At 44.7% G+C, this 19,322-nt stretch overlaps 1 protein-coding gene across 1 annotated transcript in view; it reads right to left on the bottom strand.

Moving 5' to 3' along the window:
• TPH2 (tryptophan hydroxylase 2) overlaps window positions 1-19,322 on the bottom strand; it is a 103,027-nt gene that overhangs the window by 9,816 nt on the left and 73,889 nt on the right. Inside the window, exon 9 of the mRNA XM_061415529.1 lies at window positions 1,387-1,482. Within this exon, the coding sequence (XP_061271513.1) occupies window positions 1,387-1,482 (96 nt within the window). The remainder of the gene's footprint in view (window positions 1-1,386; window positions 1,483-19,322) is intronic.

Raw genomic sequence — 19,322 nt, 5'->3', positions numbered from 1 at the left:
TGTCTGTGTTACCTCGGTTGTTCGTCTCCTGCACTAGAATGTCACCTGCCTTTAGCAGGGATCCCAGGAGGCGGGCTCAGATCCTGGAGCTCACACCACCTGGACTCAGGACCACCTCCGACACTTACTGGCTGTGGGACCGTAAACACGCTCCTTACTGTCCTACACACCTCAGGTCCTTACCTGTGAAGACGATGTTACTTATCCTACTGGGTTGCTAGGAGAATTAAGTGGGTTAATATGTTGCACCTAAACTTCTAAGGTTTATTGAAGTGTCTTTTGAGAGAGCTGTTAACTTCTTCATACTCTTATTCTTCATCGTGACTATTTGTCTTTGCACTCTCAATGCCTGGCACAAGTACGTGGTGCATAGTAGGTGCTCAACCAAATATCTGAGAATTGAATGAAGTCATAAAGTGAGTGGACTCAATAAAGCTACAGCTAAATTGCATCTTTCAAAAGTACAAACATGTGAAAAGCTCTAGTAAACATATAATCCCAGGATAATAAATATCCTGTAAGGGTAATGAATATCAATATTCAAAATAAAAACCCTAGGACTGTCCATAATCCTGACCTCAGTCTGAGTAATCAAAGAAAGATTAAATTGTTTTCAGTACCATTTCCAGATTAGATATCACAATGCATTCTAAACTCATCAAAGCTTGCTATCCCCCAGTGGTATACAGATAGAAATTCTTAATTAACCAGAATAGTTAAATGATCAGAATGTCCCAGGCCTCAACATTTCTGAACAAATTATTATACTGTATCTTAAGGCAAAAAAAAAAAAATATATATATATATACACACATATATACATACCGTCCATTAGGCATCACTGCTCATGTTAGATACCTCTCTGAACACATGTACATTTAAGTGTTTTTTTTTAATTGTAAATGCCCATAAATATTTTAATTTACATCAATTGTGAAGAAGCTAAAATAAGCTCAAATTCCCCTTTGGAAAGTAGATGGTAGGGAATCCATGGGTGTCATAGGGGTGACAGAATTGAGAGTAGCCACGCCACCCTCACAAAGAAATTTTATATCAGTAGGATCACTGCCAGCTCAGTGCACACTTTACAGCCCCATATTTAGGCCAGTCATTTGTTACCCAACATCTGCACATACATTTGTCATTCCTGTTGATTCAGGCACATGGCTGCTCATCCATTTGAGTCACACCACAAACCCAGAAAGGCATGACCCATTTTCAAAAGTGTAAAAAGTTAGGTCAGCACCCACATATGAGGTGCCAAGTCCTCTGTACTAAATATTTATGGGGTATCTGTGAGCAGAGAGGCTCAGACAGATGAATCAATATTTTCTGTGACCTTGAACCAGTTTTCTTGGGAAGGATATTTTGCTCACAGCTTCATACCTTTAATTCTCCAATGGAGGAAAGCAGTCCAGCGCCATATGCCCGCAGCTGCCCTTCTTGTTTGCAAAGGCCAAACTCAATCGTGAAGAAATAGCACTGCAAAAAAAAAATTTTAATGGACACACATCCAGTGAACTGGGCAACAAGTTCTTCTGTTAAATAAGAGGGCACCCAAAATAAAATGGTGCACTGTGCATAATTTCTTCAGCACTGTCAATGTACATGCATTTGAATCAAGATTTATTGACATTATTCTCTTGCCTAATAATCCCTCCCTAGGTTAAAGGTCGGAGAAGGCAATGGCACCCCACTCCAGTACTCTTGCCTGGAAAATCCCAGGGACAGAGGAGCCTGGTCGGCTGCAGTCCATGGGGTCGCTAAGAGTCGGACACGACTGAGCGACTTCCCTTTCACTTTTCACTTCATGCATTGGAGAAGGAAATGGCAACCCACTCCAGTGTTCTTGCCTGGAGAATCCCAGGGACAGTGGAACCTGGTGGGCTGCTGTCTATGGGGCGCACAGAGTCGGACACGACTGAAGTGACTTAGCAGCAGCAGCAGGTTAAAGGTATAAGGGAAAAGCGTTAATTGCTAAGAGTCTTATTTTTCCTAGATTCAGAAACCCTATGAGTCAAATCATATCCCTTGCAATGATTTAAAAATTTTTTTAAAAACAGATTTATAAAAAATGAATCTGTCACAGTGATAATGCCATAAGAATATGCTACTATATTTACTAAGTTGTGGTTCAGTAACATAAATAAATCTGTGTAAATGTAGAAAAATAACTTGGAATTCAATAATCCCAAACTGATTTTTACAGTTGGTTTATTCATTTAGCAAACATTTGTTGAGTTCTTACTATGTGCCAATGCTTGGTAAAGAATTGTGGTGAAGACGCCAGGAGAGTCCAAGAAAACAAGTGTGTGCCTACCAAATTACCATTTTCTTAGCAAAATCTTAAACGGATGCCAACATGTACACTTATATGTGTGTGTGTGTGTGCATGCTAAATCACTTCCGTCGTGTCTGACTCTTTGCGACCGTGTGGAATGTAGCCCACCAGGTTCCTCTGTCCATGGAATTTCCCAGGCAAGAATACTGGAGTGGGCTGCCATTTCCTTCTCCAGAGGATCTTCCCTATCCAGGGATCAAACCCATGTCTCCTGCACTGGCAGGCGGATTCTCTACCACTGAGCCACCCAGGAAGCCCACATACTTACACACATATAGGTTAAACACATATTGTAAGAACCATTTCATTGACCCATGTTTTAACTTCATCAGCTACTACAGTTTCCCCAAGATACTAAAATCTACACTTGCTTCTGTTAAGTTCCTACAAAAATCAACCTAGATAAACAGAAATCTCTGTACAACCAAATGACTCACCACACTTTTGAGAGGAGCTGAAGTTACATTATTTGTGCTCTGAAAGTAAAGTGAGAGGCTGACAAGGAGCAATTAAAAAATGCATCAAATTAACGCTGTCCTGTATCACTGATGATGGAGCGATGAAGGTGCTGAGAAAGAGAATTTAAACCCCCTGAAAGGGGGCAGAAAATCATAATTATTTCTAGCCTATGGCAGTTCACTCTGTTTTTATTTGGAGGTTAAGATCTCCCTTAGTTCCCAAGCATGTTATATTTTTATTACATGTGGATGACCTCTGAACTTGAATGGCCAATATGCTGGAGCCCTGGACGGCACCTAAAGGATGGGTCATTCCAGGTCACAGTGCTGAACCTCTGGAGGCAAAACTTACTTTCCTGACTTATCTCCCCAAGAAGCTAAGGTCACAGCCCTTCCTACCTCGTCACCACCCACAGCACCTACCAGCCTCCTCGTTACCCTGTTCTGACTGAGCTTTCTTTTCAATCACATCACTTTTTTACATGGATTTTCATTTGTGTATGAAATGTACTATTTGTCATCAGCTCCATGAGAGCGGTATCCCTGTCTGTCCACCTAGAGCAGAGGTTCCCAATCTCAGCAGGACTGACGCGTTAGGACAGCTAGCTCTTTGCTCTGGGGGGCTGTTCTGCACGTTGTAGGATGCTCAGCAGCGTCCCTGGCCTCTGTCCCCAGTAGTCCTCTGATGTCAGTAGCATCCCCACCCCATTTGTAACAACCAGTAATGTCTCTAGAGATTGAGAAATGTTCCCAGAAGGTCAAAATTGCTCCTGGTTGAGAACAACTGGCGTAGAATAGTGTCAGAAACATGATAAGAGCTCAGTAAATAGTTGGTGAATAAATAAACAAATAGTGACTGAATTATTTCTACATTAGGCTTGTTGTAAGGTAGCAGAATCTAAAGGAAAGAAACACATGAGGAGACCCGAGTCTTATACTCATTTCTAATTGGCTATGTGACCACAACCTCTCTGGGCTGTAGGTCTCCTGCCTGTGACATCCATCCATTCATTCATCTACTTATTCTACAAACACTCCTACAAACCCGCGTATGCCAAACTCTGCTCCAGCAGCGAACAAGGGAACAAACTACCCCATCCCACGAAGCAGGTGTGCCACGTGGGAGAGACAAAGAAAACAAAAGCAACATACAGGGGCTTCCCTGATGGTCCAGTGGTTAAGAATCCACCTTGCAATTCAGGGGATATGGTTCGATTCCTGGTTGGGGACCTAATATCCCACGTGGAGCAACTAAGCCCATGCACTGCAACAATTGAGCCCACTCACCACAACTGGAGAATCCACGTGCCACACATCAAAGACCTCACATGAGGTAACTGAGACCAAATGCAGAATATAAATAAACAAATAAAATATTACAAATATGTTAGAGGATAATGTCAGGTGAAATTGGCTATATAAATCATAAAATCATGTAACATCAGATATCAAGCAGAGGATATGGCTGTTTTAGATGGAAGGGTCAGGGAAGGCCTCCCTGCAGGAGGGATGTTTAAGCTGCAACTTGCTTGCAAGTGGCCCTTTCTTAGGACATGAAAAAGCCATTTGTATAAAGACCTAGGAGAAAGAGTGTTCCCAGTAAACAGCCAGTGCAAAGGGCCTGAGGCAGAGATATATCTGTATTTCCAAGGGTGTCAGGAAGCTATTAGAAGGTCTGAGGCAGGAGAAAGATGTGTTCTGACTTCCTTTTCCAAAGATCATATTGGTGCTGGGTAAAGCATAGACTGTAGGGAGGCAACAGTGGAAGCAGAGAGACTAGTTGGAAGGCAGTTGTAGCCAAGAGACAAGGGTGGTAAGCCACTTAGAACTTGACTTCAGCCAGGGGTAGCAGGAGGCTGGGAGAAGTCAGTGTCACAGAGGCCTCAGGAGAAGATCCAAAATAAGAGACGTTAAGATGTGTCATGGGAAGAATCAAGATAAAAGGATGTAATGTACAGCATAGGAAATACAGTCAATAATACTGTAATAACTTTGTATGGTGACATATGGTAATTAGACTTATGGTGATGATCATGTTGTAACGTATAGAAACATTGAATTATTAAATTGTATACATGAAACTAATATAAAACTGTAAGTCAAATATACTTCAATTGCAAAGGAGAAAGAATAGTTAAAATACAGTCCTCAAGTGAGTCCTCAAAAATCTTTGTACAATCCTGGGCACAACGGCGATGTGATCATACAGTCATAGAACGGGAGGACTGGAAGTTCAGCCTCTTTAACAAAAGGAAAACTCAAGTTTAAGGAGACGAAGTGATTTATCCTGGATCAGTCTACATGGTGATATTTAAGAGATCCAGAGCTCAGTGTTTTATGAGCTCAACATCTGTCACATTTTAAAGTTTCCAGGTAAAAGATTAATAGATGCATGATTTTCCCTTACAACCAGAAAAAAAAAAAAATGGGGAAAAGAAAGGCTAAATCAGGAAAACTAGAATCTCATGACATCTTCTTACTATGTTTTTGGCTTATTTCTCTAATTTATGTTGCATCTATAGCACATGATGTGAAATCCTTGGAGTCTTAACATTAACTACAGAAGAGTTTGTGAAAACAAAATAAAAATGTGGAGCCAGCTACAGGAGCATTTAGGTCAGCCTGTAACATGCATTTTTAATTTTCCGTACACTACATCAGTGCATACATAATCCATCGTCATGATTATGATCTAAACCAAAGTAGACTGAGAGAGCCCCCAAGAAAATCTGGTGCACCGTGCACACGGCCTTCACACAGACTGGCATCCCAACCTAGCATGAGGCAGGAATTGAAAGGTCTGCATCAACCCACCTAAAAATTCTAAGCTAAACCTATCAGTGTGTCTTTGGTCCTTGTGCTTCTAGAATTGGGGTAGCCTCAGAGGAAAGAACCACTGGGTTTCTTCCTCCTTGTTGCTTAGAATGCTGTCTGGCCCCATCCCTTATCTGGGAATCCTTCCAGAAACTCTGACCTTACACAGTTCCATCTGCTCATTCCCTAACTGCATTTCCCTCTGGTTTCCTGCTCTCCTCGAGCAAGGAATGAGCCTAGATGCTGCTTCTGCAGCCTTTGCTCCCCGAAGAATTAGACCTTTTGCTTTGACATAGCTTTCCGTTTGCAGCTCCATGTGTGGCTAACAGATAAAGAGGAATGGTAAAATGTACCTGAGGCTGAGATTTGAATTATGGACTTGCTCAGGGTAATTTTTCTCTTTCTGTTTCTAACACCTCAAAATTCATTAGGTGGAGACCTCAAAATGCAGAAGACCCTGAGCACATCACCAGTGGGGAAGAGAGGGCAATGACACATGTCTTCTGCTTGGTGGTTTTTTTCTTTTTTGTGGCCAAGCCATGCAGCACGTGGGATCTTAGTTCCCCTACCAGGAATCGAACCTGCTCCCCTGCATTGGAAGCGTGCAGTCTGAACCGCTGGACCACGAGGGAAGCCCCTGCCTGTTTTTTAAATGCAAAGCCTATTTAGAGTTGGACTGGATTACCCCTGGAGACCCTTCAGAATTCAAGGGTAGCTAATTGCTTCTTGAAACTTAAGGAACTAGAATTTGTTTTCCTCAGAGCACTCACCAGATGTGGATCTGTAATATATTCCCTAGAGACTTACCAAATAAATATCCTACCTATTATTAAAAAAACAAAAACAAAAACTGAGCCCTGAAAGAACTCCTGTGTAAGACAGAATTGCAGAGTCTTAGCCACTAATGCCTTTTAAACAGAAACAAATAATAATACTAAGACTAACACCTCCCAAATTGAAGGGTACCTTTCATCAAAGCTGACATTCATGAATTCAAGTTTTACATACCACTAATTATATGTAATTATTTATAAATATTTTATTTGAATATAATTACACATAATCATTAACTGAAAACCAAAACAAGAATGATAGATCGGACCTCTTCCCTAGAAGAAAAGCAGAGTCATTTACACACACAGTCATTAAGCAGAAGAGGATCTGACTGACAGTGTGAAGTCCAAACGCAGCCAGGGGATGAGCTAGCAGCGAGGCGCTTTGGAATATGAGATAGGTCACCCAATGCTGCCATCTTCAGGTCATGACTGGTAGGACATGATTCTGGCAAATGTTCTAAGAGCTGCAGTGAGACCAGGAACGAGCAAAGCCCACTGACACTGAACACATCTGCAAAACCCACCTCATCCCACACACGTGTGTGCTCATACTCGGCCATGCCTGACTCTTTGTGACCCCACGGACTGCAGCCTGCCAGGTTCCTCTGCTCATGGGATCTTCCAGGCAAGGATACTGGAGTGGATTTCCATTTCCTCCTCCAGGGGACCTTCCCAACCCAGGGATCAAACCCATGCTTCCTGTGTTTTCTGCATTGGCAAATGGGTTCCTTACCACCAAGCCACCTGGAGAGCCCTGATCCCACATGATGATTTACGAAAGGACATGCTGTGATACCCTTCTTTTGTTTGGTGTTAGACATCTGAAGCTCTCGCTAAGGCACATGCTCCAATTAAAGAGTGCACTTCCGTGCAAGCTCAGTCGTTTCTGACTCTTTGTGACTCCATGGACTGTAGCCCACCGTTCTTCTGTCCATGGAATTTTCCAAGCAAGAATACTGGAGTGTGTTGCCTTTCCTACTTTAGGGGATTAAAGAGATGTACACCTTTTTCAGGGGGCTTCCCAGGTGGTGCAGTGGTAAAGAATCTGCCTGCTGATTCAGGAGACCCTAGAGGCGCAGGTTCCAGAGACACTTCCTGGATCAAGAAGATCCCCTGGAGGAGGAAATGGCAACCCATTCTGGTATTCTTGCCTGGAAAATTCCATGGACAGAGGAGCCTGGCATGCTACAGTCCATGGACTCACAAAGAGTCAGACATGACTGAGCATGCATGCACACGTTTCTCTCTTGATGAAAAAGAAATTTATTGTTCTGATCTTTCTCTAGAAGAGTTCTTTTGCCTCCTACTTTCCCATCTCTCTGCATCCCTGGAAATAATTATATAACCTCTTCCTGATACTCAGTCTGCATTCTTAAATTAGATTTAAATGGTGCACAAAGTCCTAGGAAGACGCCCAAATATCTTACTTCTTTCATTCTGTTCAGGAAATTTGTTTATACACATCATTTAATAAATGCTTGAGAGGGCTTCCCTGGTAGCTCAATGGTGAAGACCCCACCAATGCAGGGGACACAGGTTCGATCCCTGGTCCAGGAAGATCTCACATGCTGGGCAACTATTGAGCCTGTACTCTAAAGCCCAGGGAGCCACAACTACTGAACCCCAAGCACCTACAGCCCATGCCACAAGAAAAGTCACCACAGTGAGAACATGTGCACTGCAACTAGAGAAAAGTCCACGCTGTAAGGAAGACCTAGCACAGCCAAAAAATTGTTAAATAAATGCCCAAGTGAGTGACGTATATTCTCTACCACCTTCACTAAAAATTGGGGGCTTTTTTTTGAGCTGGTAGCACATACTTCTAAGTAATCACATACATCATTTCACATCTGGAATTCCATCATCCGCATATACAGGACAGACAAGAAATAAGAAGCAAGAAAAGAATGTCTAAAACAGCCCTAACTGAGATGTGCTAAACATAACAAAAAGTTATGTGCTAAATTTGATTTGCTTTACATATAAAAGAATCCCTCAGGCCCTCACTCAGATGCCATTTATCCATATCTAGTACACAGTTCAAATAAACTTCAAATACGTAGCTTCTAAGTCCACACCCTGACATGAGATGGGAACAAGAAAAATATACAAAATGCAGATCTGACACAAAAACACAATATTTGGTGCTTGGATAAACAACCCTAAACACTTTCATAATTGAAGTTTTCACCTAACAGCAGAGTTCAATCACGACAGTAACAGCGGGAGAAGAGCGTGGAATGAATTGAGACAGCAGCATTAGAACATATACATCCTCATGTGTAAAACAGATAGCCTACAGGAAGCTACTGTGTAACACGGGAGCACAACACCGTGCTCTGTGACAGCCTGGGGAGAGGGAGGGAGAGGGAGGAGGAGGGAAGGGGAGGGAGGCTCAGGAGGGAGAGGATATGTGCACCCTTATGGCTGATCCACGTTCTGTATGGCAGAAGCCAACACAACATTGTAAAGCAATTATCCACCAATTAAAGATAAATTTTTAAAAAAGAAAAAGATAACAGGGAAACTTAGCCAGTGGACCTCCAGTTTAACAACGTGTCCACACATACGTCATCTTGCTACAAATCTGCTACCTTGGGAAAGCTGAGTCTCAGTGATCCAGGAATCTTCCCAGATTCCTGAACCCACGGCTGGCAGAGCTAGGAGTCAAGCTCCAGCTTCCTAACTTCAGATCGCACATTCTTTCCTCATCAACAAGAGCACTTACAGATGCAGAACCACTACCAGTCCGCCACACTAGCACAGCAGTCCTTGTTGAAATACTGAGACACATCCAGAACAGGTATAAACACCTGTGAACACTTTCCAAATGCCCCCGGCCAGCCACGCTGCCCCAGCCCTCTTTCAAGCTCTGACCCCCAACCCTTCCCCTCACTACCACTTCTTCATGATCTGGAAAATAAGGTCTCAGTACCTATGAAGCTTGAACCTAGTGTACCCTGATCCCCCACAAGTCTGATGAGCATCATTCTCTTTGGTACCTACGTCATCACAAAAAGATCAGTCCCAGAAAGGAAGGCCACACAAAGATGCTCTTCTCAGGGCATCCGCACCTCAGTAAGTGCAGATAAAAATACAGAAAAAGAGCCCTGTGTTTCACAGCCTCCCTTTCTCTAACATCGTTCCATCGAATAACTAGCATGTCAAAGAAGACACTCGAAAAACTGCTGAAAAAGTGAAGAGGATCCAGGTCCCAGTCACTCCTCTACCACTTGTTGCCAGCTACTAGAGTTTGGATTTTAGCCACATTGAATTTCAGTCTACAAGCAGCAAGTACCTGCACACCTATAGCCAAAATTCCCTTAATCTTGAATAAATTGCAAATAATAATAGGATTGGGACAGGAATGAGGTTTGATAGATAAGGGGGAAGCCTTGAGATGGACATATGAAGGCAGCACAAATCCACACGGGGGAACAAAAGCGAAAGTGGGGGCTGCCCTGCTTAAGCCACACAGGTCATCAGTCAAAGGTCACAGGTAGAAAACTCCCAGACATCCATTTTTATTGCACTTTCTTTGACCACTTAAACTGTCAACACTCCAAGAGTCACATATAAAGTCAAATCACACTAGGGTGCAATGATTATTACCCCCGGGCTTTGTTTGCAGAGCAAGTGTTCCTGGCTGGGCACAATCTCTGGAACTGAGCTTCAGAAAAGCAGAAAGTGGGGGAAGTGGTGGTTGGCAGTCTTCATGAGCTGACCCTGGGCTACTCCTGTGTGAAACAAAAGTGTAAGAAATGCTAGACACTTTGAGCTGGAAGACACTGGTCTTTTGCAGTCCCAGGCTACAGCCACTCTGTAACCACAGGCCATCCACACCCCATTTCGAAGCCTCCCGTTGGTAAAAGGAGTGTTTTGGCAAAAAGTCTTCCGCCCTGTGTTCACAGATTTGGGGGCCAGCTGCTGTCTAGATTCTAGTATCATCATCCAGATGACTACAGGATTATAACCATACTTAGATCTCCACACTCATATTTTACCACAAACCCCTAAATGAAAACCACTATAGCAGAGCACAACTTAATACATTGTTTTAATTTATATTTGCCCAGTTCTACTGTGTCGAGCTCTACTCGAGATTACAAAAGTAGTTAAAGATATCGTCTTGAGAAAGGTACAACACAAACAGGTAGACAAGACATATATTAAAGCAACAACAGTAATAATAAAGTTCTGCTGTTTTAATGCCATCACAAATTTCTGTCTTGAAACTGCAGCGTGGCTTATCTGTCTCAGAAGACGAGGAACATGAAGCTTCTGCTGGACTTTGAAGGATAAATAGGATCTCAGATGAGCTTCAGGAAAAGAGGAAGCTGCTGAAAGAGCAATTAACATCAAGGACCTGGGGGTGGGTAATATTTGGGAACCTGAAATGTGAATAACAGGAAGTTAAAGGTAAATCAGATTATGGAAAGGATCGGCTCACAGGCTCCACTGGAGTAGTGGAGACTGCCTCTTTTGCCAGTGGTTCTCCTCAAACCAAGACAGACAAAAAGAAGTTGAGAAAAAGAGGAAGGTTGGGATTTGAGTATCGTCTTGTCAGCTAGAAAACAGTGACCCTGAATTGTGAAACCAGCATACCCTGTCTTAGGTTAAGAACAGCCACAGAATGAATTAGAATGTAAAAACCTACGCTCTGAGGAAATATTATGGCAAACCTTGTGGGAAACTGATCATCAAATATAAGAGGCACATCCATCAGATCATATCAGATCAGTCGCTCAGTCGTGTCCGACTCTTTGCGACCCCATGAATCGCAGCACGCCAGGCCTCCCTGTCCATCACCAACTCCTGGAGTTCACTCAAACTCACGTCCATCAAGTCGGTGATGCCATCCAGCCATCTCATCCTCTGTCGTCCCCTTCTCCTCTTGCCCGCAATCCCTCCCAGCATCAGAGCCTTTTCCAATGAGTCAACTCTAGGCACATCCATAGGGAGGATTAAAAAAACATCAGCAGAAAACAACTTTTATTGAAAACTACATCGACACAGGCGATTTTCAAGCAGCACTGTTTTTAGCAAGATTTTTCTGTCTGTTTAACTACCCTTGCCTCTATCTTTCGGGTTGCTTATAAGAACAAATGGATGGTTTGTTTACATGCCCTCTGACCGTTTCAGTTTTAGGGCCCCTTGTTCAGCTTATCTGAGAGCATTTTCAGCTTCAAATACCACCTGACTTGGTATCATTTTACACTTACAAGTTTTTAATGGTATTTTTTAATTAGAAAGAGAAAAAAATTAATCTCTCATCCCCTGCCTCCTGCTCATGGACTAACAGGAGTGAGAAGCATTCACCCAACATCTGGGCCACCTGAGCCACTGGTCCACACCTAAACTCCAACAGAATCCACTCCACAGGCTCCACCCCCAGGGCTCAATATCAGGTCCCAAGGGCCATGTGGTGACCCAGTTACAAACCAGCACCGTCCCCGCCAGCCTAGTGTACAGGTCATACTTCACATGGCATAAAAGACCCTTGGGACTTCCCTGGTGGTCCAGTGGTTAAGAATCCACCTGTCAATGCAGGGGACACGGGTTCAATCCTGGTCCGCAAACTAAGATCCCACATGCCTTGGGGCAACTAAGCCCATGCCTGTGCCACAAGTACACCATCCAGGCCCCAGAGCCCACCAACCTCAACTACCGGGCCCTCAAACTGCAACTACCGAAGTCTGAGTGCCCCAGAACCCATGCTCTGCAATAGGAGAAGCCACCACGATGAGCAGTCCACACGCCACTACCAAAGAAAGCCCAGCCAGCAAGAAGATCCAGCACAGCCCCAAACAAATAAAGACAGAAGAAAAGACCCTCAAGGACTTAGGGCCCCTGCCTCCTGCAGCCTCATCTGCAGCCTGCCCTCCCTCCTTGCCGCCCACCCTGCTACCACTCCAGGCCCCCAAAACTGTTTGCAGCTGTGTGGATGGATGTGCTCTTTCCAGCTTCCCACCTAAGCCTTAGAAGACCACCCTCCCTCTGCCAGGGATGCTCTCGTCATGCTCAGCCTCTCTGCCTACTTCCTGCTGGTCTGCCAGAAGAAGATGCGCTTACAGAGCCAGACAGAAACTTCCAGTCTTGCTGCCGCTCCCTCCTCCAGACTCGGGTCAAGGCTAGTCTGCCTTGTGTTTGCCGTTGCTGCTGTTTCATGGCTGGTCTCCTGCCCCCGACCTGACATGTAGCAGGTACCCGGCAAATACTGAAGGCAGGGAGGAAACAGTGAATGGAGAAGAATTTCCCAGCAGGCTAAGCCAACCGGGTCCACCGATCTCCCAGATCAGTAAGTACTCCCCTCAGCACCCTTTCCAACATTACAGACTCTTTGAAAACATGAAAATCCCACGACTGTAGCCATCGAATCATTTTTAACCTATACCTTCAGAAATGCATCGGTCCCTTGACCTCTCGCTACACCTCATTCACCAAAAGCCGAGGGTCCTCCGAGCCAGTAAGGAAGGAGGGGGCCTTCAGGACCTGGCATGCAGGCAGGTGTCTCCTTCTGGAAGCTGAACAGTCCTGTAGCTACGTGGCTTCTGGCCTCTGTCATGACTAGGAACAATTCTGAAAATTCACTGATTCTACCATCTGAGAGGAAAGCTTTTCAGTTTGCTGTTTCTAAGACTGTAGCCAACTGGAATGGAGAAGGCGATGGCACCCCATTCCAGTACTCTTGCCTGGAAAATCCCATGGACAGAGAAGCCTGGTAGGCTGCAGTCCATGGGGTTGCTGAGAGTCAGACACAACTGAGCAACTTCACTTTCACTTTCACTTTTCACTTTCATGCATTGGAGAAGAAAATGGCAACCCACTCCAGTGTTCTTGCCTGGAGAATCCCAGGGACGGGGAGCCTGGTGGGCTGCCGTCTATGGGGTCACACAGAGTCAGACACAACTGAAGGGACTTAGCAGCAGTAGCAGCAGCCAACTGCAAAGAAGCCAAGAAAAACACTAACTGTGCTTGGTCAGAGTATGGAGGGGTCTGTGCTCAATCCAGCCCCTGAAGTACCCTGAGCACCCATGAGGAACTTCTATCAGCACCCCTGCCTGCACCTTCACTGACCAGCTGATAACACACGAGATCAGACAGATACTATTTTCTTCTGGAGATGAATTTGTGAGATGATCATCCATCTGATCTGTTTTACAAAATTCTGTAGCACTTTGAAAAGGTCGGACTTCCCTGGTGGCTCAGACGGTAACACATCTGTCTACAATGTGAGAGACCTGGGCTCGTTCCCTGGGTTGGGAAGATTCCCTGGAGAAAGAAATGGCAACCCACTCCAGTACTCTTGCCTTGAAAATCCCATGGATGGAGGAGCTTGGTGCAGGCTACTATCCATGAGGTCGCCAAGAGTCGGGCACGACTGAGCGACTTCACTTTCACTTTGAAAAGGGCGTGAGGAATACAAACAGGCTCCTTTTTGGTGTCTTCTGAACCTTCAGGTCTTTGGGTTCACAAATGAAAAGCTGGTCTTACATTCAGTATTACTGCTTGGACCCTAGATTACTGCATGAGCCTCAGTGAACCATCTCCAAAACAAAGTGATCCACAGAGTTTGGCTCTCTTCTTTTAGGGCAATTCCATCTTTTTTCCAAATGACCCTTTTTTGAACTTACTATATAACTGTGCATTCATGCTCAGTGGCTCACTCATCTCCAACTCTTTGTGACCCCACAGACCATAGCCTGCTAGGCTTCTCTGTCCATGGGATTTCCCAGGCAAGAATACTGCAGTGGGCTGTCATTTCCTTCTCCAGGGGATCTTCTTGACCCAGGGATCGAGCTAGTGTCTCTTATGTCTCCTGCACTGGCAGGCATATTCTCCACCACTGAGCCACCTGGGAAGCGCTGCTATATAACCAGCTACCTTGAAACGGCTAAACTTCACTCTGAGGACACAAACACCCACACACCCACCACTTCATACCAGGTGTAGGATCAACACTCCATTACGTTATGTGCTTAATCTACTGTGCACGGAAGACCTACTTAAGCAAAAGCTATAGGTTTGGAGGTGCCCAAGAACTGCCTTTTATAACCTAAGCAACTCTGAGCTCCTTGAAGGAGAAGAAGACTGATGAGCACGTTTTCAGCCATACATCCTTCTGCATGCCCTGGAATGTTCTGCTTCAGATCACACATTCTCCCAAGATGCGGCGATTCTAAGACAGGCTCTCAGATGCTTGTAGGAAGAATAAGCTTTTTACTGCCTCCCAAGTAACCCGAGGGTAGTCACCACCACCTTTAAAGGGTCATTTTATTTTTATCCCTGTGTTATGAAAAGCAACACCCTCCCAGACATCAGGACTAGAGAGCTGGCATTTTCTCACCTATTTCTTTCCAGGCAAGGCCAAGGATCTTGGGAAATGATTATGTGTCTGAAAACTGAAGAGAAAAGTACATTGAGTGGGGAGAGCCATTTTCACCGCCCCGTTGCACTGAGCTGTCCTATTAAGTTTTTATTAATGAAGTCATGTTTCTTTTCCAGTCACTAACCAACACCACGATCATCATCATCTCTCACACTCAGAGTCGACACTAACCATCTCTATGTGCAAATGGGGTTGAAAAGATTTACCTATGAATTGGGGTCCCTGCCACAATGAAGGTCTATAGGTAACTGAGCCCCTAAGTAGAATTTCAGCTTAGGTGAGCTCCCCTACCTCTAATAACAATCACTGCCACCCTCGTGGCCCACACCCTACCACCATACTAAACGCATCACACGGTGCTCACCACAACCCGCAGAGGCAGGCAACGTGACAGTAACGTGACAGGGTGGCCTGAGGGTTTAACTTTGGAGCAGAAGACCAAGTTCAAAGGCAGGCTCTGCCATTTCCTTGACTTTAGGAAAGTTATGTAGCCTCTCTGAGTCTTAGGTTTCTTGTCTGTAAAATGGAGAAAAATAAATGAATAACATTTACTGAACTCTTACTATGTACCACTGCTAATTCACTGGAAGGACAGATGCTGAAACTGAAGCTCCGACACTTTGGCCACCTGATGCAAAGAGCTGACTCACTGGAAAAGACCCTGATGCTGGGAAAGATTGAGGGCAGGAGGAGAAGGGGACGACAGAGGATGAGATGGCTGGATGGCATCATCAACTCAACAGACATGAGTTTGAGCAAACTCTGGGGGATGGTGAAGGACAGGGAAGCCTGGCATGCTGCAGTCCATCTGTGGGGTCGCAGAGTTGGGCACGACTGAGTGACGGAACTGAGCAACAACCAGAGCTAAATCTCCCCACTTTATACATGGGAAAACAGGTGGAGTTACCTGGCAAGTTCAGGGGTGACAGAACTGGGTTGGAATTAGTTGTGCCTGATCCCCGCTGCCCACGTTGTTGGTACTATACCACACTGTTCACCTCTGTTCTTGGTGACTGCAGGCCCTAGAGATGACGCTTATGTCACCTTTGTGACCATCAAGCTTGGTGGGTTCCTGGAAAGATGGATGCCCGTCCAGCTTGCCTACAGATATCCTGGCCTGGCTTGCACTGGGTCTCGTGTCAGTCAAGGAGCACGTCACAGACGTATCAGGAGCCTGTAGGAGCACACACTAGAAACCGGCCATGTCAGGAAGCCCAGGCTTTTGAGTCTTGCCAAGGAACAGCAGCACTACAGCTAAGCTCCAGAGAGCCAAGACTACGACAAGACAGGCTGTGTTGGAAATAAAATATATCATGTTTATGTTAAAAAAATGATATTACAAAGCCCCAAACCAAATACTACATTGTATCGCTTTAAACTACAGCAATCTGGCTACAGATGCGTTATTTGATGGGCACAAAATAGATTTGCTAAAGGATCATCGAAAAAGCATAAGAGTTCCAGAAAAACATCTACTTCTGCTTCACTGACTATGCCAAAGCCTTTGACTGTGTGGATCACAACAAACTGTGGAAAATTCTGAAAGAGATGGGACTACCAGACCACCGGACCTGCCTCTTGAGAAACCTGTATGCAGGTCAGGAAGCAACAGTTAGAACTGGACATGGAACAACAGACTGGTTCCAAATAGGAAAAGGAGTACGTCAAGGCTGTATATTGTCGCCCTGCTTATTTAACTTATATGCACAGTACATCATGAGAAACGCTGGGCTGGAAGAAACACAAGCTGGAATCAAGATTGCCAGGAGAAATATCAATAACCTCAGATATGCAGATGACACCAGCCTTATGGCAGAAAGTGAAGAGGAACTCAAAAGCCTCCTGATGAAAGTGAAAGTGGAGAGTGAAAAAGTTGGCTTAAAGCTCAACATTCAGAAAACTAAGATCATGGCATGCAGTCCCATCACTTCATGGCAAATAGATGGGGAAACAGTGTCAGACTTTATTTTGGGGGGGGCTCCAAAATCACTGCAGATGGTAACTGCAGCCAAGAAATTAAAAGACGCTTACTCCTTGGAAGGAAAGTTATGACCAACCTAGATAGAACATTCAAAAGCAGAGACATTACTTTGCCAACAAAGGTCCATCTAGTCAAGGCTATGGTTTTTCCAGTGGTTATGTATGGATGTAAGAGTTGGACTGTGAAGAAATCTGAGCACTGAAGAATTGATGCTTTTGAACTGTGGTGTTGGAGAAGACTCTTGAGAGTCCCTTGGACTGCAAGGAGATCCAACCAGTCCATCCTAAAGGAGATCAGTCCTGGATGTTCATTGGAAGGACTGATGCTGAGGCTGAAACTTCAATACTTTGGCCAACTAATGCGAAGAGTTGACTCATTGGAAAAGACCCTGATGCTGGGAGGGATTGGGGGCAGGAGGAGAAGGGAACAACAGAGGATGAGATGGCTGGATGGCATCACCGACTCGATGCACATGAGTTTGGGTGAACTCTGGGAGTTGGTGATAGACAGGGAGGCCTGGCGTGCTGTGATTCATGGGGTTGCAAAGAGTCGGACACGACTGAGCGACTGAACTGAACTGAACTGAATGAGAATTCATGAGACAGTAAAGAAAGCGTGACCTGAAATACTTTGGTGCCTCATGACAAGCTATTGAACCAAACTTATCCTTTGGCTCTGGCTACCAAGAGAACTGGCATGTTTGCTGCTGCCTAGAATATCAATCTTTCTTTTCTCTCTCCATTCCCCTGACCAGTAAAGGATGGACAGGCAGGTGACTGGAAATGAAATTTCATTTCTCAACTCAGGATCATGTACCGCAGCTAATGGGGACAGCAACTCAGGTATGGCCACGTGTGTCCTTGGATAAAGACAGTCCGACAGCCAGAGGCACTGGTCCCTTCAAGAGCAGCTGGCAATCTGGATGTCCATGTGATGGCCTCTGAAGTGAAAACGCAGGGCATTTTTTAAAGCTTCATCAAGGTGTAGACTATATTTTTTCCCATTGACATTAACCAGAAGACTCTGACTTGTAACCCCGTTAGAGAGGAGCATGATTTAAAGAGCCCAAATCCCCCTTCTGTACCAATAACTTGCCTTCAGGACACCAGGCACATGTCTCTGCTGTCTCAGCCGGTCACACCTTGCCTTGACATCCTAAACTCCTGAGAAGTGGGCTGGACAGATCAGGACACAGAAAGTCCTGTAGCTCAGCCTCTGCCATTACTGTAATGTATGATCTTGGACGAGTCATTTCCCTTGTCTCAGTCTCATTTACAAATGGGGACTCCTTTCCTTGCGAAATTGTTATTGGGCACCGATTGTGTCTATAGCAACATGGGAATACCAGGAAATGTGCTAGCAGGTAATATGACTCCCATCTGTCTCAAAGTGCTACTGAGACTCAAATGAATAAATGCATGTCAAATGCTAAATCAATGAAGAGTTTAAGTTTAGGTGAAGGCTCCCTGCTCTGAGGTTATTAAGACCATAGTCATATTCACATTGACTCCTCCCTTGTCCCAGGACTCTGATTCTACAGATTCTGATTCTACAGGTCTCTGATTCCCCTCTGGATAGGTGACAGCAGATTTAACTACAGGTCAACAGTTCCTGAAACCCAGTCTAAGGAGCTCTGCAGTATGAAGATAGCCTGTTGAGAAGCAAAAGTTCCTTGAAGTGTTAACATCTATTCTGTCTAAGCATATATCACAGCAAATTAAAAAATAACAATTAGACTGCTAAGAAAGTCTTCCTCAGAAAACCACTTCTGATCATCCGTTCCCCTTCCCGAACCTGATCCAAGCACCTTCCTTTCCCTATTTTTGCCCTTGTTATATTCAAATCTTTATCTGTATCCCTCAGTAGACTGTAAGGCCCCAAGAAACAGGGCCGTGGCTGCCTGTTATACAGTTGAATTCCTGATGCTCGACATGTAGTAGATGCTCATTCACCGAATGAGTATGTGAATGGGCCCAGTTGATTCTATCAGAGCTATGGAAAAGATACGTAGTAGCAATGCAGCAAGGTCATCCCTTTGCTAAACATCTTTGCAAAGAAGCAGAGTCCAGTGCCCCTTTCCTAGCCAGTTACAGCCTTGAGGAACACTTCTTAATTAGAGTTGAGAGAGGAAAAGGTAAACAGCCCCCAAAAAAGTGTTTGTGAGAGCTAAACATTTAAACATTTATACAGTATGTCATTTAAAGGTAACTTCCCTGGTTTTATTACAGAGAATTTTAAAGCCTTGCTTTTTTGTTGTTCAGTCGCTTAGTCGTGTCCGACTCCGCAACCCAGGACTGCAGCACACCAGGCCTCCCTGTCCTTCACCATCTCCCAGAGCTTGCTCAAACTCCTGTCCATTGAGTCAGTGATGCCATCCAACCATCTCATCCTCTGTCGTCCCCTTCTCCTCCTGTCTTCAGTCTTTCCCAGCATCAGGCTCTTTTCTAATGAGTCTTGTTGCTGCTGCTGCTGCTGCTGCTGCTAAGTCACTTCAGTCGTGTCC

Source organism: Bos javanicus, chromosome 5 (genome assembly GCF_032452875.1).
Source record: "Bos javanicus breed banteng chromosome 5, ARS-OSU_banteng_1.0, whole genome shotgun sequence".
Taxonomy (NCBI): domain Eukaryota; kingdom Metazoa; phylum Chordata; class Mammalia; order Artiodactyla; family Bovidae; genus Bos; species Bos javanicus.
Note: the sequence above shows the minus strand (reverse complement) of the source record. Positions and strands in the feature narration are given on the sequence as shown.